Source organism: Anastrepha obliqua, chromosome 5 (assembly GCF_027943255.1).
Source record: "Anastrepha obliqua isolate idAnaObli1 chromosome 5, idAnaObli1_1.0, whole genome shotgun sequence".
NCBI classification, from domain to species: Eukaryota; Metazoa; Arthropoda; class Insecta; order Diptera; family Tephritidae; genus Anastrepha; species Anastrepha obliqua.
Window position 1 is genome coordinate 21883121 of NC_072896.1, and position 27193 is coordinate 21910313.

Consider the following 27193-nt stretch of genomic DNA (forward strand, 5'->3'; position numbering starts at 1 on the left):
TACGACATGAGTTTGACTTGATGTTTAAGTCTAGCGGAAATAGAATGAAATGGAAGTGAAGGAATGAAAAGAGAGAAATGGCAAAGTGCCAAAATACTACGGATCTTATATTCTAATACATTTCTTAAGCCGGTCACAACACAAGGATGATAGATTACCAGGTTTAACCAATCTGCAGTGGTGAAAAATAAAATTGCCCGAACAACTATGGCTGTCTGATCACCAGGTACTCGGCAGTCGAATTCCAATTAGTTGTCGTTCAGATTGTGTTGATTTTCTTCGTATATCACCAACACAATCTCGCTTTTTTCGTTAGCAAACCGATGACCCCCGTTACGGCAGCCGATCAGCTGAGTCTTTCAAATTCGCTGAGAGCCGGTTAACGGTCTGATCTTGGTCACTTCTCCTGAATTCTTTTCGCTATGATCACAACCGGCATGTAAACAGGCAATCAGAAATCTTTCGAAGCTGGTTATCAGTTTAAGAGCTAATTTCTCAATTAGCCTCTAACAACAGTGTTCATTATACAATATCTGACGATTGCTTTCCGGCATTACCAGCATAAAAAATATTAAACAAAATAATTTATTTTAACTCGAAGTCTGACATACATATTTTCGATACTACTAAATTTATTTTTGTCTGAAAGTTGAGAAAACGACAACAAAAAAATTTTGTGCGGTCGCTTTAAAGTTAGGAATATCTTATAGGCTCGGTCAGTAAAGCTAACTTCATTGGCTAGAAGAGACAAGATACTTGTACGAACATAAATTCATAAAAGTGTGGGAATACAAAAAAAATTGCCTAATAGTTAAGTAAAAAATTAATAGGATCACCCAGTTCTTATGATTTCTAACCCTGCATTATTTCCTGCTTTGGGTCTTTTTAACCATTAAAAGTCATGTGCTAAAGAGTAAAAAAATAATTCCTGAACTCAAGAGTGTGAACTATTCAAAATTTAGCCGGCACTACGCCAGGTTAGATGAAGTTTACTTGGTTGATTTGCAGTTATGCATAGACCATCATTATGAAAAATATCATCAAAAATTTCGTAAAAAATAAATACTTGGAACGTGAAAAAATTAATCGAATTATTAAGAAATCCTTTTAATTTTTTACATAAAACTAAATAGTTTTCAGAAACCACTGCGAATTCACGTGCATTAAATAAAAAATTGGGTCTAAAATGCATGCGTGGTTAATAGATAGCGGAATTTCCCCTCTCTCTCAATGAGATATCTGTCTCATTTGTTCAAATTTCCCCATCCACTGCAGTACATTTTTTTTGATTGTACATTTCGAGCGTCGAACAGTGTTGTGCCCAAAAGCCAGCACCAAATTAAGCAATCAAAAGTGAACGCAAAAAAACCACTAGTAAATATAATAACAAAAAACAGCACAAAAAGAAGCAAAAACAACAAACAAAAGCACGATTGAATAACAAATCGAGTTGATAAAAATTATCAATTGAATTATTGCACGTTTGCTCAATTAAAACGGCTGACTGATTGATGATTTGAGTAATTGATTGACTAGAGTGTTAAAATGATTACATTTACATATAGGTATGTGTTTCTAAGAGAGACGGAGTGTGTGCATCTGAGGGCGCCAATGAGGGAACTCTGTGCAGAGAAAAAATTTAGCTTGACTAGTTAAGACTTAGATTAGTTAAAAAACTTAGACTAGTTAAAAAAAATCAATCAATTAACTCTATGTGTGCATTTTATTTCACAAAATACGTACTAGAACAGTAGGTGACCAGTATGTAACTAGTTACAGAAAAAGTGGATGAAAAAAATGTCAAAGAAACTGCGATTGAAGAAATTTTCGGGAAATTAGATTAAAAATTATTACGTACAAATTCATAGGCGATTAGTTCGTAACTAGTTTCAGAAAAAGTTAATGAAAAAACAGTGAGGAAAATATATTCAAAACTAAATACGTACAAATACAAAGGCGACTAATTCGCAACTAGTTGCAGAAAAAGTGGATGAAAACAACTGCCCAAAAATATGAAAAATATACGATTGTTTTCCATGTACTGTTCCACAGATGAATATTTTTTAACTAGTCGAGAAAAATATTATAAATTAATAAAAACTGTCGGAAAAATATAATATATTACATATGTATAACTTAATATGAACAAATTCAAAGGTGACTAGTTCGTAACTGGTTGCAGAAAAAGTGGTTGAAAAAACGGTCGGGAAAATATACTATAACTTAATAAGTACTAATTTAAAGGCGGCCGCCGTAGCCGAATGGGTTGGTGCGTGACTACCATTCGGATTCACAGAGAGAACGGAGGTTCAAATCTCGGTGAAACACCAAAATTAAGAAAAAGTTTTTTCTAATAGCCGTCGCCGCTCAGCAGGCAATGGCAAGCCTCCAAGTATATTTCTGCCATGAAAAGGCCCCTCATAAAAATATCTCCGTTCGGAGTCGGCTTGAAATTGTAGGTCCCTCCATTTGTGGAACAACATCAAGACGCACGCCACAAATAAGAGAAGCTCGGCCAAACACCCAAAAAGCAGAGTGTACGAGCCAATTATATAGTTCGTAGTTATAGAAAAAATGGATGAAAAAATTGTCGGAAAAATATGAGAAATATAGCCTAGACAACTCATTTGTAACTAGTTATAGAAAAATTACTTAACACTTTGAACACCAACGGGGTTTTTAGAAATGTTAAAAAAAAAAAAATTGGTTTGCAGGTTTATTTAATAGGATATTTTAGAATATAAATATTTTTATTTATTTTATTTACTTTGCGCAAAATAAAGAGATAAAAGTAGTCATGTAGTGTCAGTCACCGGCGCAGATATAAATCCGGAACGTTCCGTTAAGGTAGAATCAACCAGCCAACTAGCGTGGGAACGTTATCAACTGTTCTCAGATTCAACTTTGTGACCCGTACAAAAATTACTTAACAAAAACGGTCTAAAATGGTATATAAACCTGATATTTCACAATATTCCAACTAGGCTCGTATGTGACTAGTCGGTAACTAGTTCAATAAAACAGATGCAGGAGCAGGAGAAATGTATGCAACACAATATTGCACTAAATAATTATATTATGCAGCTGACTAGTCTGTAACTAGTTGAAGGGTAACCATATAATGCATATACTTCCATGAAAAAATCCGACATGCTAGCAATGGCACCACAAGCACTGACACAGTGCAACTCTTCACACCCATCGATTTTCCAACCATGTTATTACGTACGTATGTACTTATGTATATATTTGCACAAGTATGTATGTATGTGTGACACCGCTTTAAAAACGCAAAACGCAATAAGGGCTAATGCTATTGCTCCCAGAGCGCGCGTATTGTAGACATTTGTCCTTCAAAGCAAGCATAGCCCTTAAATAGAAAATAAAAATCTACGCCCACATAAATGGTGAGCCTCTCCCCTACCTAAACGAAACGCACCCTCAGCGCGTGGAGACTCACCGCGACATGTCGTCACAACTTCTTTTGTCCCAAATGGTTGAGGTGGCCGCGCTGTTGAACGTCATATTGCTATTGTCGCTATTGATACTGCTGAGACTGCACCTCCTGGTCAACGCCATTACGGACGTAGTCGCCGCCACTGCCGCTGCTACTGCTGGTGTCGTCAGTTTTGGTCGTTGCCCTGTAACCTTTCTACGTTGCGCCGCCGCCCGTGGCTCTTTGTAGCTTCTTTGGAGCGCTTTCGTTTGCGTTTGCGCGTGCCGACGTCGTCGCCACTCGTCCGACAAGTAACACGTCGCCGTGACATCAACATTTATTTTGGTGATGATTTCGATGATGATGACGGCTGGGCGCTGGTGTTGCGCCTTCAACTGCGATGGCAATGGCAACGGCGGGGTTACGGCAGCGTAGCTTAATTATGTTGATATGTTGATGATGATACTGTCGTTGTTGTTGTTGTTTACTAATGACACTGCTTGCTGGATGATGGCACTGCGTGCTGGTGTGCTGGTGCTGGACAACAGCAATAAATTTCTGCTCTGATCTGCTTTGTTTTGCTTCACTTGCTTTTGCTAAGCTGTCAATCACACAGACACCCGATCGGTCAGTCGGTCGGTTAGCCAGTCAATGTTACTGCTCATAAAGTAAATGTTTTTTTTGTGTTGGTTTTGAAATGCGTATTCGTGAAGGCTGTCAAGAAAATGCTACTGATGACATCACGTACGCACTTTTAGAAATATATTCACACAAGTATACTTGGAGACGTAAATGCGCACACGCACACAAAACAATTTTTTTCTTTTTTAACTTCTTATGAAAATTTCGATTTTTAAGCCGATTTTCAAGCACTTGATTTTTTTGTCATACAAAAAAATATTTTTATATAAGCCACTTTCTTTCTTTTTTTGTAGTTTTTTACGTCTTATCTCGAGTAGCTAACTGTTTTGTGTCCGCTTCGCTTGCACGTCCGCACGCAAATGAATCGTCCACAAGCAGCTAACTCTACAACTTGGCTACTAATAAACGAAATCGCTAGTTAACGGTAGAGACAATCGAGGGAGCAAAAAAAAAAAAATATGAGAAAACAAAAGGCAGCAATTTGAATGGCACTCAAAAAACACAGTGCAAAGTGTAACAAAAATTAGTAAAAACAAAAAAACAAAATACTACAGCAACAACAAAGAGCCTACTAGTAGTGTGTAAATAGCAATGTTATCGCAACAATAACTTGCCTAATCTAATCGCAAGGAAACACCATTGATTGTTGATTTTTTTTCAGTCTCTAAGCAAGCGAAGCAGATGGTTACCACTACACAACAGACGCTCACTTAGATGAATGATTAATTTCCTCTAGTACTGCATGTCGATGTGTCGATGTACGTAGTGGTGGACGCCCAAAAACTGTTTATTTGTATTGCTAAAGTTGCGTTTGTGCTCTTTTTTTATAGTTTTTACTGAGTAAGATTGTGAAAGTATGCCTAAACCTGTAAAGATATCGCAGAAATATGCGGTGGGTCAGCAGTTTTGGTTTTCTCCAGCTCAGGTAAACTTTCCTAATCAATAATGATTCCACACAGACCCCGGAACTTTTCTCTATTATTGCGAAGCGAATGTCAGATGTGATTTTCATCAAAATATACTTGCAAATTTCTTGTACTCAGAATCAAATCGCAGTTCCAAGATCACCAACATACTGGACAATGACACGGAAGGTGCTCAGGTGTTCAAGGGGCAACGCTCGCTGTACTTTCACTTTGCATAGACATCGCCTACTTGTGCAAATAATTCAGTTCAACATTCGAAAAACTTACTTTTACACGTTTATCAGAGTCGAGTCAGCTATTAAGTTTAGTTATGAATCATTTTAATAAATCATTTCATGTTGGTCTCAAGTAAGTTTTTCTTCTAGAATGACTAACTTACTATAATTAATTTAGAATGCGTCACATTAATCACATTGCTGGTGTATAAGGAACGCCTCACGATCCCACCCGTATGTCTGCCTAAGTCACGAAGATCAAAAGCGCATAGAAAGCATAGTCCTGTGCATAATAAACGCAGTGCTGTGTAGTCTTAACGCGGTCGTGAAGTTGACCGCCTAATATGAAGATGACAGTGACAGGTGACAGAGACAGATGGTGATGACAGATGACAGTGACAGATGACAATGACCAATGACAATGATTCATGATAATGACGTTCCCACAGCAGTTGCCTGGCTGGTTCTACGTTACCGGAACGACCCCGATTTATATCCGGCCAAGAACTATCAGACCAGCAGCATTCCCTTACACGTATGAGAAATGTTTATGCTGCTACAACAACAACACATCATGACAGTGACAAGTGACTAATGACAATAACAAATGACAGTTACAAATGACTCAGTTGTTGCTATAAATGAGTCATCCCTGAGTATGACGTTCATCACTCTCCTCCACGGATAAACTGAGAATGATTACGGGCATTTTCACAGGCCATTGTAGACTGCGTAGTCATCTGCACATAATCAGGATATGGTCCACTGACTCTTGTCGTTTTGGCGCACAATCCCCGGAGACTCCAATATACTTTCTCCTTGAGTGTAGCGCTGTAGCGCGGAGAAGATTGAAACGTCTCGGCCATTTCAGCTGGAAAAAAGCACATATGCTCAGTCCAACTCAGTTCTATCTTAAGTTTAATAAGCGTGCTGGGTCTAGATGAGGTACTGTGATGCGTAGAGGGCGCAAAATACCATGAAGTGCAACCTCCAAATAATATCAATCTAATCTACTGCACTATAATTTCCTGTTCTCTGAGGTTTTGGTTCCGGTCGAATGAAAAGTAAGCTACACTGCTGAAAAAGTGTTGCTGGATTGGTGTTACTCTGCACTGGTACTATTAAATGTTTCTCAGATTTAGTATCCCTCAATAAATCAGCTCTACTTAAAATAAGTTTTTTTGACTACTTTCCAGTTCAATGATTCAAGGAGCGAATTCAAGATGTGAAAAAACAAGCTCATGCAGGATTGCGAAAATCTTGCTTTGCAGGCACAAACAATGTCAGGTTTAAAAACTACAACATATTTTTCTCTTCACAGGAAAGAGCGTAAACTTGTAGTGACGATACTGACGGGACACTGCCTCACTCCATCGTACGCGGCCAAACTGAAGCTATGTAGTACAGAACGATATGTGCACAATATGTAACGAAGTCAACGAGAGAGGAACTCTGGAATACCTACTCTGCCACTGTCTTGCACTTAGCAGATCAAAAAATTAGCAGCCTACTTCAATTATCCAAGCTGTGTATTAAAGCTAAAATATAAAATAAACTCACCACACCAACACTTGGTATCACTATGGATCTATTTCTGCTCTATGTGCGCTCTACAGGATCAATCAAGCCTAACCTAACCTAACCTACCTCTCAGTTCATCTCTATAAGGATACAGCGCTGCTCTCAAATGTTACTGAAGTTGGGGAAATTTTGTGTAGAGAAATAGCCATAACACAAAGGGGGTATTATGACATAGCTCATTAAATTCATCTCTACTAAAATGAATTTCCAAAAATTATAGTGCTTTTAGAAATTGTTGTTGTTGCGCTTTGTGTTAAATAGCTATGAAATGAACCTTTTTCCAATGTAACTGGTGGAACATTTCACGGAGGGGTATAAATCAGGTTCGCAGCAGTGGTGTCGAGTTGCTGCTGAAGCGATAATTTTGTGAAAGATTTAACTGCTACGAGATGGCACAAATATTCTTTGCTATTCTTAGCGTTGAACTTGCTATGAATGCTTGATTTGTTCAGAAATCCCTAAGCATTTATCAGAATATTTCGCCGAAGGTTATTTTCAAAATGTTGACCAACTGCTAATCTGCCGAATGCTTTACCCAATCTTGATCAATCCTTAAATAGCACCTTAGGAAATCCTGTGGTCACTGCCCAAATCTTGCTCTTGCGCATAATTTTCAGATTTTTTTTATTACCTTTTATGCTTCTACGCTCTACACGCTTCCTTAATTTTTTGTGTCGCGCAAAAATCAGCAAACCGAAAAAAAGTTAATGAACCTTAAATTGGTAGTTTACGTGGTGTCAGACGTCAAGCTTCAAACGCTGAACGGCGACGTGTTAGTGTCTCAATTTTCGACGATGATGTAAAAAGTGTGACTTTGCGAAATTTCAGGCGCTTTTGTCTTAAGCCAGTATAAGTATTTAATGCCTGCTGACACGCTTCAGTTTCAAATTTCCACTGTTGGGGTTAATGGCTTACAGCGCGAATATGTCCATACGAGTATTTCGTTCATTTTATTTTATTTCACGCCAATTACGACTCTTTTTAAATGCTTGCCGGCTTGAGTTATTTGCTTGTTGTTGTTTTTCCCTCCAATTCGATCACGGTGTGTGTATGTATGTATGAGCTACGTAAGTAAGTATGTATGGGTGTTTACGCGAACGCGGATATTTTGCATGCCGTGAGCGAAGCTAATGACCCGCAGTGGCAAAAGTTCAAATGCAACTGATCGTTGGAGATTTCCGGCGCTTTCCAAGAAGCTTCACAGTGGCCGTTGAGACATCCCCTAAGTGAAGCGATGTAATCATCAGCAAACTTACCACAATTTTCTCATGTAACATTTAAAATTAAACTGTTGCATGCGAATGTGCATTTGAGCATGAGCTAGTGTGCGTGTGTGTGTGTGTGTGTGTGTGGAATGTGTTTGCACTTGGTGTGCGGCAACTCTCACTTCAATCAGCACGGCGGGGTAGTCATCAATCGCAATTAGATATTTGTAAATAATAAGTAGCTAAGTGTAATTGCTAAGTTTCTTTTGTTTTTGTTTTTGTTTTAGTTTATGGTTTTTACACTGCCAATCATGTTGTTGTAGTTGTTGTTGTTACGATAGTTACTATTTCACTTATTACACACCAGTAAGCACTATTGCTTTTCCTTTGTTTTTCTTTGGTTTTGTGTTTTCATTTTTTTATTGTTGGTGTTGTTGGCAACACGATCTCATGTTCCATTATTTTTCTGCGGCGGTGTTCTCACATGATAAAATATATTATTTATAACTATTACAGCGTAAAATTAATAACAACTCTCGCCATTTAGCCATTTCTGGCATTTCTGCCATTTTTTTTATTGTTTTTGTTTTTTTTTTGTTGCCACATTGCCATGTGTTAATCGTTCGCGCTGTGGCTAAATCGTTTCTATAATCATACTGTTTTTCATCAAATGCTGCTAAATTAGTAATTAGTACATTCGATTGCTTTTGCATGATGTCATGACTTATCTTTTGCCATATGAAGATATTTCAAGTTTCAACATTTCATACCAAAAACAAATGTTTTTTGCGTTTTTATGCGAATTTCGCGTGTTGTGCGCAAGTGCGTGTGCGTAGCCGGCTAACAATGACGCAGAAGGCGATTTGAAAATCAATATTACCGAAAAAATAATTAACCAAAAAAAAAAAATTTAACAAAACAAAACAGTTTATTTCAAAAATTTTATAAAGTTCTTTGCAAAAAAGTTATAAAATTCATTGGAAAAAATTTATAAAACCACCTAACAAAAATTCACTAAAAACGGTACAGTAAATAATCCTACAAAACAAGAAAAATGGTGCAAAATTCAAAAATTATAACAAACTATCGATAAAATCGGAAAAATCTTAACAAAAAACATTTCGAGCAAACCCACAAAAAAAAAAACACTTTTACCAAAACAAAATAAATATAAAATTAAATGGAAAAAATTTAAAATCACTAAACCAGTTATAGTAAAAAATCCAACAAAAAAACTGTGAGAAAAATTCGAAAATTTACAGCAAAATCTCAACAAAAACGGAAAATTCTGAATTTGTAAAAAAATTGATTTCAAGAAATTTATACAATAAAAAAAAAACAGTAAAAAAGTTACAGTAAAAAATGCTAAAACAAAAATTGGTGAAAACTTCGAAAATGTATAGCAAAAATTAAAATCGAAAAAACTCAAAAATTTAATTCAAGGAAAAATTTTAAAAGTGTAGAAAAAACTTATTTAAATCTCAAGTACTAAATAAAATCTAAACGCAAAGTATTTCACCAATTTATAGCGAAAATCAGGAAAAACGAAAATTCTAGCGGAAAAAATATAGTAAAGACGAAAATATTTAGAGAAAACTCAATAAAATTGCAAAGATCTAAAAAACCCAAATTTTTTTAAAAACTAAAACGCAAACATCCATCCATACAAATTCAAAATTTTAAGGCGAAAAATTAATAAAATCAAAAGTTAAAAAAAAAAAAAAAAAAATAAAAAACAAAAAAAAACACAAAACAAAAAAAAAACACAAAACAAAAAAAAACACAAAACAAAAAAAAACACAAACGAAAAACAAACAAATAAAAACAGAGAAAAAAATAAGAATAAAATAATAACATAAAAATAATAAATATTTTTTTAATCTAAAGCCTAACAATTTTCAAAACTGTTAAAAAACATAGTAAAAAACGAAATTATTTATCGAAAAAGCAGTAAAGATGTCAAGATCTAAAAAGCAAAATATTTTAATAAAAATAAAAATATTAAAAAAAAAATTAAAATATAAAAAAAACAGAAATAAAAATATACAACAAAAATAAAAATATACAACAAATATAATATAAAAATATTAAAAACAAAAAACAAAAATAAAAATATACAACAAAAAGAAAAATATATAATATAACAAAAATAAAAAAATTAAAACAAAATTAAAATATACAACAAAAATAAAGGGTAGTTAAATTTCAAGGGCCGATGTTGAATGTGAACCACACCTAAACGTCAACGACACCGTTGGACTTCTTTCTTTGGGGTTATTTGAAAGAAAAGCTGAACGTCGATAAGCCAGCAACAATTCAAGGGCTAAAGGTTGAGATAATTCGGCACATTAACGGCATAGAACCTCAATTATGCCTCAGCGCCATCGAATATTTGGACCATCGGATGGAGGTGTGCGTCCATTCGGCCGATATTTTGTTCCGTACGTAATTGAGCCACACCAGTATTATCATAATAAAGAAAAATGACAATAATTTCCTAAACAAATTGTATTTTATTCAAAATCAACACGGGCCCTTGAAACTTAACCACCCTTTATTAAAAAAATAAAAAATAAATATACAACAAATATATAAAAATATAGTAAAAAACGAAATTTCTCTTTACCCAACAAAAAATTAATAAAATTGTAAAGATCTGCAAAATGTTAGCCAAAAAAGTTTTTTTAGTGAAATATTCAAAAATTTATAAAAAACCAATAAAATCGAAAAATTCAATAAAATGAAATTTATTGACTAAAATCAGAACAAAAATTGGAAACATTTCAAAAATATCGTAAAAATTGAAAAAAACTAAACATAAAACTCTAATAAATATAAAAAAATTAACAAAACATTAAAAAAAAACATTTCAAAAAAATTAAAAAGCATTAAAAAAAATTAAAAACATTAAAAAAATGTCTAGCACAAAAAAATATAGCAAAGACCAAAATATTTAGTGAAAGCTCAAAAATTAAAAAAATTAAAATTAATTAAGTTTTTGAGCTTTCACTAAATATTTTGGTCTTTGCTATATTTTTTTGTGCTAGACAATTAATTAAATAATTAAAAAAAAATTTTTTTTTAAATTAAAAAAATATTATATTTCAGCGAATAGGTAAAAATGCATACGACAAAGTCAATAAAATCCCAAAAATGTAATAGCCTCTTTCTACCCGCTCCCCTTCCTCTTTGCCCCTTCCCCAGTACAAAGTGGCGCAAAATTAATCATCCAGTTTAGATTTTGAATAACTTTTTTATGCAATAAAAAAATTATTTTCCGTGAAAGAAATCTTTATTTTGATATTTACGCGCTCCGTTGGCTGTCTGTTTGTATGCTGCAGCTGCCTAGTTCACAAGTATCAAATACCTATGATGACATTTTCAAAATGTATAAATCTTCCGATAGGGTGATTAATTTTGCACCACGATCTCTATTCCATTCTGTTACTGTTTTTAATTTTTAATTGTTTTATTTAACTTCAAATATTTTTTTTTATTATATATATATTTATTATATAATTTATTTAAATAATATCGAAAATTGTCAAAAAAAAAAAGTTAGCTGAATAACCCAAATATTTAGAGTGAAAAATCAAACATGTCGAAAAAATCGACACTAAAAAATTTACGGCAATGACATGACATAACCGCCACTCTCAATCAGCCACATTTTGGGTTAACTTAACATATCCAAATATTTGCTATGCTCTTATCTTTTGTTTTTAAAAGCATTTCAGGCCTTATCAAGTACCAATTAGGCCCACATTCAACATCATCACCCCAAAATGTCGATATCTAAGCATTCATTAAGCATTGGCTTATTGGGTGGGCGGAGGCGCCCCTTCAACAATTGACGACATTTTTATATTTACCGACATTTATAAGTGCAAGCCAGTATAGGTGCATGATGACAGGGTGAGCGAGCTAAATCTTGAAAGCGAGTGAATTACACACCGTTGAGTTAAAGCTACATTCCAAACATCTTTTCAAACTCGAAAATATAACAAGTATTGAATGATACATTTTAAAATGAAAACTTATCTGTACTGCGCCGCCCGGCAATAGTATAAGTACAACTCAAATATAATCGCAACAAAAAAAAATTGCTTACTAGAGATAGTTACCAACTACTTTAAATGTCATCGGTTCATAAGAGAGAGAAAAATGATACAACGCACTGTTGATTGCAGGAACAGCCAGAAAATCAGAAGCCTTAAGGGGACCCGGTGGTCTAGAAATTTCAAAAAATCGATTTTTTTTCTTTTTGATATTTCGAAAGTATAGTATCTTATGCGGAAATTCTCCATATTATACCTTCTACAGCCCATTAACTAGGTACAGAGCGGTTCGCGCGCTCCTGTAGCTCAAACTTTAATCTCATTTATCCCGAAACGACTTTTTTCGGCACGGCGGGGATTAAAAAAATATATATGTACCTATATTCAACCAAATCATCTTAATATCTCGTTCACAACATGTATGGCTATCGTCGGAACTAGTGTCATAATTTTATTAAAATAATGTCCTATTTTTTACACTAAAAAATTAGTGAAAAAATACCCGATTTTACGAACTGCTAGTTCCAGTTCCAACCATAACTGCACTCTTTCTGATACAGAATCTTCTTGAACTTTGTGTTTCAGAAGAGTGGAAGTATCGAAATCACCTACGCCGTCCGGGTCGGATCTTTCAAGAGGGTCATCTTCAGCGGCATTTTCATAATAATAATATTATTTTTAATATAAACAAAATTTTTTTTGAATGCTCAATAGACGTAGTAATAAACACGAAAAGTTGAAATATCGTTTTCTTATATTTGAATGGCAAAAAAACAGTCGTGGAAATAGATGAAATTTTCGTGCTCCCGGGTCCCATCAATACTAATTTTTCAAATTTACTTCTAATTTAATTCTAATTTTTCCTGTTCCCAAGTTCCAATTACTAGAGAAGCACCCTATATTCGTGGCTTCCAATATATGTTGTGTTTTAACTCCATTTTTTTTTTTTTTGGTTTTTCTTATCGTTTTTGCTTAGCTGTGTTACAGTTCGTCATATCAGTCAATACTCGTATATTTAAATGCGTATTTGAAAGTAAATAGGAATTCATATATACAAATCTACATACATATTTTTTTACTATATACGCATATGTTATCATCTAAAAATAAACTTTTATCATGGGTGTAATTCGGTCACAGCTGTTGAGTTGTAAATATGTATACATTTCACAAATCCAATAAGTTACAATTTTATAACATTTATCTACCCATCAAACTTGATGAATGTCAGCTTTATGAAACTTTGATATACCATACATATGAGTATGAATGCACGTATGAACTTACATATATATGCACATATTAGGCAATTTTGTTAAACAGGCTGTGCCTCATCAATAGCTGCGGAAAAAGGCCGTTAACGCTTGGAGAGTACTTTGTTAAAGGGGTAGGCAGAGTCTGAGTGCAATAACACGAATTTAAATAATTTCAATAAGAATTTGCATTCTAGCAGTGCACTTATCCCTACGTCGATTTCATGCTATGTTATAAATTCTGGAAACGTTGAAGTGAGAAACAAGTGCCTGAATGATATGAAAATGGTTCCCATTTTTTTCTTTGATTTACCTCTATAAAAATCTGCGTTTAAGAGGTAGAGAGAGAGATAAACTCCCTTGTACATATTATATGGTATGTATCCAAACATCGGTTCGCTCGAAAACAGCAGAAGGCATAGGCGCTGGAATATACATATGCCTGAAAACAAAGCGTTCTGTGCCGATGGGTAGCTTTCATAGCGTCATCCAAGCAAGATGTATGCCATCTGTCTATGTACAGGGAGCAATTTAGACAGAAATCTACGGAATGATCGCACTGCCATTCTGAGCGACAGCTAGGTAGCCACTCAAAGTGTTGTCATCCTGTGTGCTTAAGTAATCACTGGCCCATGAGTGTATTAAGAAACTGAAATTGTTAGGAATGCACAATCCACACATCCAGCTCATTTGGGTCTCAGAGCACAGGGTATAACTGGAATGAAGTAGCGGACACGCACAACCTTAGAAGTGCAGAGCGAAAGCTAAGGGAGGCTAGCTAGAACCAAATTATGGAAGAAACTACTAACAAATGAGGAGGCGCAGAAGTATAAATTAGACTCAAATAGAGTAAGAAAGAACGTCCGTACAGTAATAATTTACAAAGTAAAGAAAATAAATGGAAAAATAATTCCTCTACCCACAAAATATTTCCTACACTTAAATGCATAAATTATTATCAAATAAAAATTAACTTACGTCAACTGATCTGCAAGGAACATACAAACAGAAAAAGCAATAAAAATTCTTGAAAAATCATTCACAGGTGGCCCCAAAGCATACATAAGAGCAAACACAAACAATGCAAAAAAAAAACAACAAGAACAACAAAATATCACAATAATGTGTTCAAACAAATATAGAGCGAAAACGAAACTGTTTGACATAAATAATAACCGTAAAGTATAAACAAATGCCTAATTGGGGGGAAGAAAAAAGGGAACTCGAGGCAGCAACAGGTTATTCGCAAGTAGGAGTAAATGAAAAGTAAAAACAAAGATTGCAGTATTAAAAAAAGTTAAACAAATCATAAATCAGAGTACGAAATAACGCCAGCATCCAGCCAAAACTTGCGCTCGAACTAAAGTAGATGCTTCGATGTTGTTATTTGCACGCAAAGTAAACATTTTTGGTAATAATTAACACAAATCATTGAAAGTGAGAATGCACTCGAGGCATTGAAATGCCTTAAAATGTTTATATAGCAAAAACAAATATATGTAGGTGTGTATGTGTGGATGTGAAGTAAGTGAAAATGATTGAATAAATGAAAAGGTTGAATGAATGAACAATACAATGCAACACCCACAAAAAAAAAACAGAAAAAAAAGAGAAAAAAAGAAAAATAAAGAAGAAAAAAAAGAAAAGAAGAACAAAAAGACAAAATAGAAAACAATGCAAAAATCTGCAAACGCCAGAGAAATGTTTACAGCGCGACATTGTCGAATCTTCTTCTAAAAAAAATAATAAATTTTGCTTATTGAAGTGGTAAACTCAATGTTGAGTTCTAAAATACAACAAATAAATTAATCTTAAAATGAAAAAAAATTATAATAGCACATTTTTTTTACTTTTTACGACAAAAAAAGCAGTAACAATAAATTATAAAAATTAAAAAAAAAACTCAAAACCCAAATATATCGAAAGGTTAATATGAAAGTGCAATATTTTTTTGTTCGCAATTTTTGCTATTTTTAAATGCAAACAAGCAAAGTATGAAGGCAAAAAGTAAAGGTGGAATAAAATAAAAATACGCATAAATATGTGTGTAAATATAAATATAAACAACATTGCTAAGAACAAGCGAATAACCGCAAAACCAATGAGCTGAAGTGAAACCTTGAATTTTTAGAGGGCAAACAAATGGACGCTTTGGTTAGCCGCACCGATAAAAAGTGCAGATATGTGTAAAAATATGCAACAAAAAAATAAAAATACAAAAAATAACAAGATTAAATAAAAAATAAAAAAAATACCACAATAAAATCCAAAAAAATTGAGACTGCTAAAAGAATTAAAAATGTGAAAATAGGAACTTGGGAAAACTGTTTCAGAAACAAGAAACAATTAAAAATAAAAATAGGAGTAAACTTAAAACAAATTTACATTTAAAAAATTACAAAAAAAACAAAATTTCTTTAAATTAAAAACAAAACAAAAATTAAAAAGCGAAAACTAAAAATGCATGTAAAGAAAGTGGGAAAAGTCAAAAGAATAAGGGTTGCAAAGAAAAAAATCTGGGGAAATGTGAAACTGATTTAAAGTAAGAAAAGCATCTTACTGAATGGATAAAAATAGGAATTAAATAATAGCATTTACAGGTGGCGCAAAATTAATCACCCTATCGGAAGGTGTTATAAATTTTGCAAATGGCGTCGAATGTCAATCACATTGGACATTGCGAACTGGACAGTAGATAACAAACAGACCAGCAACGGAGCGCTGGAGGCTCAAAAAAATTTCCGTTATTTAAAATAATTTCTTATTTGTTTATTTACTACAATTGGATGATTAAAGTTGCGCCACCTTGTATATTATGTACACATATACAGTAAATATAATTAGATGGGGCAAAAATTAAATAAAATAAAAACAAAAAACAATAAAAAAAACAATTTAAATAAGAAAAATTAATATTTAAAAACAATTTAAATAAAAAAAATTAATATTTAAAAACAATTAAATATAAATAGAAACGAAATAAAATTATAATTAAAAAATTGTTTTATATTAAAATAAAAAATATTTAAAAAAATTTAACAAATATTAAAATAAAAAAAATTAAAACAAAAAAATTAAAAAACAAATTAAATAAAATTAAAAAAAAAATATTCAAAACAGGGTAATAATAAACCAATTTAAGTTTAAAAAATTATTTTATATTCAAATTAAAACTTAAATAATGAACTAAAATTACACAACAAAAAAATTTTAAGAAAAATTAATAAAAAAATAAAAGAAATAAAAAAAATAATAATAAAAAAGAAAAAAGAAAAATAAAAAAAAAATAAAAAAATAAAAAAATAAAAAAAGTAAAAATAAAAATAAAAAAATTAAAATAAAAAAATTAATAAATATTAAAAGCAAAATTAATAACAATTAAAAAGGAATAAATAGAAATTATAAAAGAAGCAATAAAAACCAAATTTATATAAAAAAAAATGTTTTAAATTAAAAGTTAAACAAATATAAGTTAAAAAAAATTAAAATTAAAAATACAATTTAGAATTAAAAATGCAATTTAAAATTAAAAATTAAAAAAAGGGATAAAAAAGAATAAAGCTAAAAAACAATTTAAGGAAACTAAGATTTAAAATAAGAGTTAAAGCTGTGATAAATTCGAAAATTGAAGAATGGAAAAAAATTAAAATTTAAAAAACTTAAAATAGGGATTTTAGTCTTGGAAAAATTTAAAACAAAATAAAATTTAATACTCAAAAAAATTAAAAAAAAAAAAAAAAAATATATCAGAAAATACAATTTACATTGAAATTAGAATTTGTCCAAGTGCGACACTTCGATTTTGCTTTCAAATTCCTTGTTCGCCTATTTCATAATTTTTATTTTTTTATTTTATAAGTCGTGCTTGCATTTTGTTACACCTATGCACAGATAACCAACCCTTTCTGTAGCGTTCGCCAAGCCATTGCTACCGCAGCTGATAGAAGCATCGCTTAATGGAGTAAGAAATTTCCCCCTCCACTACCACATGGCGTATGAGCAACATTTTGCCAGTTTCGTATGATGGGGACGTGCCGCTTGGAGGTATTTTTGTCATCATAAAAACTAGCTTTTGCATTAAGATTTTGATAAGTAATGCACACGTTAAGACTTAACATTTAAATCAGATTTTGAGATGGAGCGCGAAATAGAATTTTTAAGTTCATTTTAGACTTTTATTCAAATGCTTGCGATGTACGTTCGGTGAACTAAATAATCGTTTGGATTTCGCTATTTCATTGAAGAATGATGCAAAATTTCTTGAAAGTAGTTGTTGTTATTGTAGCAGCATAAACTTACCCCATACATATACGGGGAATGCTGCTGAAGTGACACTACTTGGCCGGATATACATAAATCCGGATCGTTCTGGTTATGTAGAACTGATTGACGTGGGAAAATCAATAAAATTTGAGAAATTATTGAAAAATCTAATAAAGAGCCCTAAAAAAGCGCTCATAACGAAGTTCTAATAAACAAATTAGTTACTATCTTCGTATGAAAATACGGCAATCGCTAGCACCAATAAACTTTGTCTAGACAAAACACAATTTTTTTTTTTGTTCTTGGTTGACACTGACCAGGAAATGTTCATAAGCGAATATGAAGTACCCATTACAAACTGATTTACCAGAAATATATACAAATATGTACGCACGACTATATTACGATATAGTTATTGCTCACAAAGAGCAACAACGAGAAAAAAATATTCATTTAAATTAAAATGCCAAATGTGGTGCGACACATGACTGATTGAATAATGAGTGTATGGAGTGAATGAGGAATGGCTCGGTGAATGAGTGTTCTTCTTGTTGTTGTTATTATTATTGTTGGTAGTTTAGTCTACTACAAACGCGACGGCGCGCCCCTCTACAACTAAATTATACCCTACTGTTACTAGCCGCTATGTGCACTGCTTTTGGATATGACGCTATCAAAGTAACTAACCGCAGCACCAGCACATTTTCTTTTCTCTTTTTTTTTGTTATATCGTAGTAGTTATTGTTATTGTTGTTTAATCGCGCGCGCCCTCGTCGATGATTTGTTCAACAAAAAATGCGCAACAATTCAAAGTGTATTAAAGAATTTGTACACGAGCAGCAAAATATGCGAATAAAGGCATACATACAGACGCGTACTCGCTTCGAAGTGATTGAAATACAATGGGAGCTGTGGTGCGGCAGCGTTTGATATTTCAATCAAATCTCGCACCATTATTTGCAAACTAAGTAGACAAATAAATTAACAGAAATTCGCAATTGCAATAAAATAAATGAGTAGTTACGTTTTTCCAGCACAATTCGTCAACAAAATTAGACATTGAGACGCTACAAAAAAGCTAAGACTCGACAACTTAATGTGATTTATTATTTAGTTATTCGTTTGTGCGCGTTGCTTGTGAAGAAGTGAGCTAAGTTCGGATTTTTCTATTAGGGCTGCACGTGGTACTACGTCACACACGCGCACGCCTACACACACACACACGCATAAGTAATATTTACGAATATGTACAAATTCAGAGTCAACCAATTGCGGATATTCATCTGCACACATACATACACTTACATCCATCCATAAACACATTGTATTTCACTTTGTTTGCATGTGTGTGTGTGTGTGTGTGCATGTATGACATTCTGCGCTTAACAATTAATATACAGCGTGGGAGTCTAACAGCAAAAATATTGTGGCAAAAAATTTGTTCAAAAATGTTCAACAAAGCGAAATAAGATTTTCTCTATATATATATTGCCAAAATGCCAAGCAAAAAAAATCGAATTTGTGTCAAGTTGTGGCGAATGACGAGGTCAAATGAGGTAAACAAAGCGCGAAATTTGGCAAATGGAAAGTTATAAACACATACAAGGTGTTTAACCCTCGAATGCAGGAAATACATATTTATTACCATATTTCATTTGGCTGCCTTCAAAATATGTGCCAAACAACAATGTATGTCGCCAACGGTTGACGCAATCTTCCATATATACATGGCTTGCTCGAGATGTGACCATTAACTCCTACGGCGAATTTTCATTTAGGGTCTTATACATACTAACTGGTTAATATGAAGTCACTTATGGACTAGTTGACTCCCAGCGATGGCAATTGGAGTGTAATCCTTTATGGGTGTAAGTAAAAATCACTTCGGATACAAGTCAGACCGAGCCATGTCAGGTGCGTACGGTGCTTGGTGGATCACAAATTAGACTATTTTAGAAATGTTCCGTTGCCGAAACCACCTGGTGGCTCAAATGTTTTGGTTTAAGCTCTTTCATAGACTTGACAGAGATAATGTAGACAAAATTTTCGAGCCTTGGAAGCGAGTGGCGAGTAGAAAGATACGCCTCTCTCTGCTGCCCAAAACACTACAATATTTCACAACTATAAGAAGCTCTCATCATATCGAGAGGCTTAGTCAGACGCTAAGCGAATGAAATGATAAGCTGGGAATACGTTCCGACGACAGTCGGTTCTACGTTACCGGAACGACCCGGTACAAACAATTCGACTCTTAAACTCCCCTCACATTCGTTATTTAAGACCAGCATCTGCATATCATAACACGAATGAATGGCTTTGAGTAAGGCGCCAGAGGAAAGCTAAAACCGAAGGCATCGCAAAATAGAATCGCTGATCTTGCAAACAAAGACGACCAATGAAGTGGTTATAAATGCTACAGTTCCCAACTATAGAGGAATTTAACATTTTTTCGGACTAACGGTATCTATAATGTGGTACTGGTATAACACGTTTAGCCAAAAAAAAACTACTATTTTTACACCCAAAAAAACCAAAGGCAAAAAAATTAAATTTGCGCAAAAAAAAACAAAAAAGAATAAAAAACATAAAAGAAAATAAATAAAACAAAACACAAGCACAAAAACTAAATTAAGACACAAAAACAAAAAAAGAAATCAAAACAAAACAACAACAAAAAATACATAAACAAAATAAACCAAAAAAAAATAAAACTAAAAAAAAAGCGAACAAAAATAAAAAACACATAAAAAAAACATAACAAGGAAAACAAACACAAAAAATTAGCACAAAAAAAATAAAACCTCAAAAAAGAAGAAGTGACAAACTAAATAAAAAACATATACACAGAACAACGAACAAAAAACATGTAAAAACAAAACAAACCAAAAAAAATACAAATAAAACAACAAATAAAAAAACCAAAAAAAAACGAACAAAAATAAAACCATATAAACAAAAAACAAACGTAAAAAGGACAACAAACACAAAAAAAGCAAAAAAAAAAAAAATCAAAACAAAAGAAAAACACAAAAAAGAAGGGAAAAACAAAGCAACGAAAAAACATGCATAAACAAAATAAACCAAAAAAGGCGAACAAAAATAAAAACAAAAAAACACATAAAAAAGCGAACAAAAAAAAAACACATAAACAAAACAAACATAAAAAGGAAAACAAACACAAAAAATAAACAAAAAAAACAGCACAAAAGGAAAACAGAAGAAGGGGAAAACAAAACAACAGATAAAAAAATACAAAAACAAAATAAACCAAAGCAAAGGGCAAATAAAATAGAGCAACACAAATACAAAAAAAAAACGAAAAAAATACAACAAAAAACACAAAATATGCAACCAAAACACGAAAAAATACAACAAAAACCCAAAACAACAACAGAAGATAAAAAATATCGGAATTCGCCAGTACGCAGTCGGTTCTAAGTTACCGAAACGAGCCAGATTTATATCCGTCTAAGAACTGTCACTCCAGCAGCCGTACATCTTATGAGGAATGTTTCTGCTGTTACAACAACAACAACAACAACAGAGATAAACTTTCCAAGTTTTCTTTTTAATTTTTAGAAAACCTTCTTTTAGCCTTAAAAAGAAAAAAGTTTTATAAAATTATTCTCAGACTCCATTTGAAGAACTTCTGACAAATCATTCTAATAAGCAAAATTATGCGCAAAATGCCTCGTCCTATTTTGAGCACAAAACAACTGTTACAACTGCTACGAGAAACGTGACAATGAAACTAATTAGCAGCTACTATATTCGTCGACCAAATAAATAATAGCAACAATAACGATCGGTTCCAAAGTTCACAACCGAGAGCGTAAGAGCGCAATCGAAATGGTGTTACAATCGAAACGAAACGAAACAATCTTTACCTTTAAAGGAAATCGTAAAACAATGCCTGCAACTATTTTCACAGAAGCTACATATGTACTTGTACAACAACAACAAGCGCAGTAACAACAATGAAAGCTCAACCGACCGCCAAAACGGAAGATCTATACAACTTTGGTGTCGCTGTCACCACCATTCGTCGATTAGCTGACTACTGAGTGTTGCTGCCGGTGGCGGCGGTATTGGTGTCGATGTCGGTTGCTGCTGTCAGCCAACAAACGCGGCTAGAATATTGATATGCGTCCGCCTGCCTCATCATCATCAGCCACATCATTAACAATAATATCATTTCATAAATATCACCACAATCATCTACATTCGACGCCGCATCAACGCATAGCATCGCACGGCGAAATAAATTAAACCAACTGACTGACTGACTACTATTTATTAATTATTTTGCATGCGAGGCGCGTATGTGGCAGCTAGTTATGTATGTATGTATGCATGCATGTAAGCGCAAAACGCGTACGCGTGCGATTTAAAGATCAAGTTCAATGAAATGCAGACGTAGCTGCAGCCGCAGCAGGCAGAGACAATTACAAAAAGGAACGAAAAAAAAAAAATTAAAAACAAAAAACAGCAAATAATTGCTATTTATGCACACTCGTGTGAGACATCGAGAAACCAGGCAAAAAATTAAAATAATGCAAATTTATTTAAAAACAGAAAAACAATTCAACAACCAAAACAGAAAAGATGACCAGTATGCGAAAAATATATTAAAAACAGCAACAACAAAAGTGAATTATGGTAAATTTAAAATAACGATGACAAAATTCAGCAGCGCACTACTGTTGCTGATCTGGCTGTTTTGTTGTTGCCGACAATGCAAACAAAATACGATTTTTTATACAAAGTGTGGAAATACAAAAATTTAGCAAAACACAAAATGCGCAAAAAAACAGCATTTTTGCTCAAGTTCCATTTTTGTTTATTTTGTTACTGAGCCGCTCTGTAGTTTTTATGAATAACAAAGTGAGGCTTAAAAAGTGAACAATGAAAGTGTAAGATATGAAGTGTAAGCACTCAGCGCAGTAAGGAAGTGGAGTGGTTGGAGCTGAATGACGAGCAGTAAATGAGCCAATTAAACTTTAAGTACTGATAAGGGGAGCCAACCAACAGGAGAAAAAAAATTGTACTGATAAACAGAGCAACCAGAAGAGTGACTGGCTGGCGCTCTTTAGTGAAAAATTATTTATATTTGTATTTAAAACGTCTTCAATGAATCAATAGATTGCTGATTGCATGCTTTTAAAAAATTATTTATATTTTGTATTTATTTAATTTTTTTAATTTTAAATAATTCGATTATTTTAATAATTTATAAATTTAAAAAAATTAAATTTTTGTTAAAAATTTGTTAAATAAAGCTAAATTTTTAATAAAATTACATCTTTAAATTTTATTTATTTAATTTATAAAATGAAATTCATATTTTATTTCATTTACAAAAAAATAAAATGAAATTTATTTAGAAGAAAAAAAATGAAATTTAAAGATTTTATTTTAACCTTTTTAAATTCATATTTTATTTAGAAAAAAATAAATGGAATTTAAATTCATTTTTAGAAAAAAATAAAAATAAAATATGAATCTAAATTTCATTCCTTCAGCACTTTCGGATTTAAATTTTTAATTTTTTACATACGAATTTAAATCTCCTTGGTTCTAATCTCTCTGTACCTTTTTTGTCAAAAAAATAGTAATTCTTAAAAAAATGTATATTTATTATTATTATTATTATTTATTATAATTTTTTTTAATACATAGATGTTGTTCAATAATTTAAATGGAACTTTTTTACCTTTCCGTACCTTTTTTCGCCAAAACAAAAAAACCATTAATATAACTTTTTTTCACAATTAAACCTGGATTCGGATTCGCTTACAATTTAGAACTTTATTTATATATTTTTTTCAATTTAATTAAATTTTTTATTTTATTTTTTTTTCAATTTTCGCTAATTAAAAACCCAAATGAACTTTCTTCTGCTTATATTTGGAATTTATTATTGAAAAATTTCGAAAAACATTTAAAAAAGTAAAAATAAAATATGAATCAAATTTTACTCATTCAGCAATTTCGGATTTAATTGTTTAAATTTTTTTCTTTAAATAAGAATTTAAAATCTTTTCTTCTAATCTCTCTGTACCTTTATTGCCAAAAATATAATTCTAAAAAAAAAAATGTTTTTTTTCAAGAATTTAAAAATTAAAAAAAAAATTTTTTTTTCAAGAATTTAAAAATTAAAAAAAAAAATTTTTTTCAAGAATTTAAATCGAACTTTTTTACCTTTCCGTCCTTTTTTTCGTCAAAAAAACAACCAACATTAATATACATTTTTTTCAGAATTAAAAGTGGTCGAATCCGAAATTCGCTAACAATTTTAGAAATTTATTTATCTTTTTTTCAAATTAACTAAATTTTTTATTTAAATTTTTAATTTTTTTAATTTTCGCTACACATTTTTTAAATTAAAAAAGCCATATGAATTTAGATTCCATTTTATTCTGTTTATATGTGGAATTTATTATTGAAAAATTCCGAAAAACATTTTTAAAAATGTAAATATCATTTGTTTCTAATCTATCTGTACATTTTTTTTAACAAAAACAAAATTTAAATAAAAATTTATGATTATAATTTTTTTTTTTTTTTCAAAATTAAATATGATTCGGGGTTACGGATATTTGTAAAGTTCTATTTATGATGTATTAATTTATTTGTATTAATTAATTTTTTTTATATTTATATTTTTTCTTTTATTTAATAATTTTTTTAAGTCAGAAATTAAAATTACAAATAAAAAGTAATTCTCATTTCCGTCTAATCTTCCCACACGTTTTTCTACAAACGTATTAAATTTATATTTTTTTTTTAAATGCAGCCTTTTTTTAATGAAAAGTTAAATTTTTTAAATAAAATTTTTTTTTTTTATTTCAAGTTTTATTTTATTTATTTATTTTTTGCTTTTTTTATTCTCTTTGCAAATTTTTAATTAAAGTTAAAGTTGAAATCCCATTTCATTGTGTTCTTTTTTGAATTTTCCTATTAAGCAGATATTTTAAAAATTACTAAAAGAAAATTAAAAATTTAAATTTTTTTAATTTTGATATTATTTGTTTTTTTTTTTAATTTTGGTTTTATTTTTTGTTTTTAATTTTGATTTTTTTTTTTTTTAATTTTGATTATATTTTTATTTTTTAATTTTGATTTTTTTTTTTAATTTTGATTTTATTTTATTTTTTTTTAATTTTGATTTCATTTTTTTTTTTTTAATATTGATTTTAATTTTTTATAAAAAAATTTTTTTTAATTTTAATTTTTTTATTTTGATTTAAATTTTTTTTTTTAATTTTGATTTAATTTTTTTTTAATTTTGATTCTAATTTTTTATCACTTTCTTTAATAATATTTTAATATTAATTTCATAAAATAAAGTGTCTTTTTTGTGGAATTTCGGAAAAAAATTAAAAAAATAGAAAAAATTTCTTTATTTAAATCTCTTTTTTTTTCTAAGTAATCTTTCCATACTCTTTTGAAAATTTCAATTCTATTTCACTATTACATCAGGTTTGAAAAATGTATTTATATCTCACTTCTTTGTATTTAATAAATTTCGGGCATATATTTTTTTAATTCCGATGAGAATTGTAGAGAAATTTGTAGTCAAAACAAATAGAGCAGGTGTCGCAAAACGAATGAATATTCAAGTATATATAAGTACAATAGAGCCCTACACTCCAAATAAACTGTGCTCAAATCTTGCCGGGTTAAACTTAGTTTGAAAATCCACTAAAATATAATTATACTGCCAAATTGGCCCCACCGCTCACAAAATTTGCCAAAAAATGTATAAAACACATTTAGGGTGAGAGGATTTGAGGAAATTACGAGAATTATGCAAAAAATAACGCCAGCTGTACGGAAATTCGTTGTTCTGACATCCTAAAAGTAGGCTGATACCCGAAAAAATAAACTTGTAATTCTTCCAGGCCTTTAATGCAACTCATGGCAAATTAAGAAGGAAGAAATAATAACAGTAAATAATATAATCAAAATATTTTCTATACAAAAATAATCGATTCAATCGTAAACATACCGAAAGAATAGCTGCGTTTGATCCGATGGCGTCTCGCGCAAATGGTGCACATTCAGCGTTTGTGGGCGCAAGTGACCGGCTGGCATGAGCGCCGAGGTGCTGCTACTGCGGAAGGTGGTTGTAACGGTCATGGTTGTATTTTTGTTATTTGCCTTATTGCCTTTCTCATTGTTACATGCTGCCGGACAGGCACAACGCAGCTGCACCATCTGCTCATCTGCGTCCTCTACCGCCTTCTCGTCGTGGTCATCCTCAATGTCATCCGCCTCATCGGCGCTAATATTTTTCGCACGCTGCTTACTAACCAACGTCAATTCACCATTTGTTTTCACTTTGGCAGACACTTTCTTGCCGCCACCACCACCAACACATTGCGGCAAATGTAATGCCTTCAAGGCCGAATTGAAAAGCTGCTCAACGTTGTTGCTGGAATTATGGCAACTTTTAGAGCTGCCCACAAAGCTCTTGTTAGGAGAAGAGCCACCACTACCCTCCCCACTAATGCCATTTAACAGCTTAACTGTGGTTTTTGTTGGTGCTAACGGTTTATTTGCGGTCATTGCAGCGGTGCAGCTGCTGCTGGTGCATGATTTGGTGGCATGTAAAGCCATCGTTTGGTCCTGCAGTCGCTTGTTGATGGGCAGTAGAGCAGTGTTGCTGATTTATTGTCACTTGTTAGGCGTGTTGCAGCCGCTCGCTGACTTGCACTCTCTCGCTCTCTCACTGGCGTTAATTTATACCGTTATTTTATGTTGCAGGCGCTGCTCAATTCACTTAACTATGTTGCCGTTGACATTTTTCTTGCATTGCTTTTGTGAGCTGCGTAAATCGAAATTTAATTGTGGAGGTTTGGGGTGCAGGATGTTTTTGTTGTTGGCAAATTGAGCATGTGTGAAACGGAAACAGTGTTGTTTACATTTTTTTTTGGTGTTGTTTTTATTGTATAGGTAAGTGGGTTGTTGGAGTTTATTTTTGTTTATGCCAAAGTGAAGGATTGGACGACGACAAAAGAAGCATAGAAAAAGAAAAGAAATAAAAAACACAAAAGATATAAAATTAAAATTTGTACAAATACATACGTACATACATATTATAATAAAAACAAAAATTCTTGGCAAATTTTCAAAAGTAAAACGCATACAAAAGAAAATAATATAAAAGAGCTCACGTAGGATATAAATATGTATTACAAATTTCAATGTGCTAAATTTACAGTATTGTGCAAAATATATGTAACATTACTTTAATTAGTCTTTTTCGTAATAAATTTTTACTTCTTATTTTTTGAATGCCGTCAATGGGCGATAACCAAACTTTTAGAGCGTACTCTATCTCGCTCTTTCTCTATCTATCTCTATCTCTCTCTCTATCTCTCTCTATCTATCTCTCTCTGTCTAACTTTTTCTCTCTTTCTCTATCTATCTCTTTCTCTATCTATCTCTTTCTCTCTCTATCTATCTCTTTCTATCTTTCTCTCTCTCTATCTATCTCTCTCTCCCTCTCTATCCATCTTTTTCTCCCTCCCTCTTTCTCTCTCGAACGAAGCATCCCTCAAACCAAGGATCATAGATTTACCAGGACGTCAGCCCTTCTGCTGATTCTG

General features: G+C 32.0%; 1 protein-coding gene and 1 long non-coding RNA gene across 9 annotated transcripts in view; one reads left to right on the forward strand and one right to left on the reverse strand.

The window, feature by feature from the left end:
- LOC129249228 (uncharacterized) overlaps positions 1–27193 on the reverse strand; it is a 92542-nt gene that overhangs the window by 16885 nt on the left and 48464 nt on the right. For 4 of the 6 annotated variants that reach the window (XM_054888915.1, XM_054888916.1, XM_054888918.1 and 1 more), the window contains exon 2: positions 25591–26409. The exons of 1 other annotated variant lie outside the window; for it this stretch is intronic. In XM_054888915.1, coding sequence (XP_054744890.1) covers positions 25591–26201 — 611 coding nt within the window. In that variant the 5' untranslated portion in view covers positions 26202–26409. Of the gene's footprint in view, positions 1–3460; positions 4228–25590; positions 26410–27193 lie in introns of those variants that run through there. One more of the 6 variants, XM_054888920.1, reaches the window with a different exon arrangement.
- Positions 4276–5338, forward strand: LOC129249230 (uncharacterized). Of its 3 annotated transcripts, XR_008582647.1 has the most exons (4): positions 4276–4659; positions 4740–4836; positions 4909–5003; positions 5068–5338. It is a non-coding gene; the product is annotated as an uncharacterized LOC129249230 (long non-coding RNA). The 3 variants fall into 3 exon arrangements; XR_008582648.1 differs by having other exon boundaries at positions 4279–4655; positions 4909–5338; XR_008582646.1 differs by having other exon boundaries at positions 4283–4659; positions 4909–5337.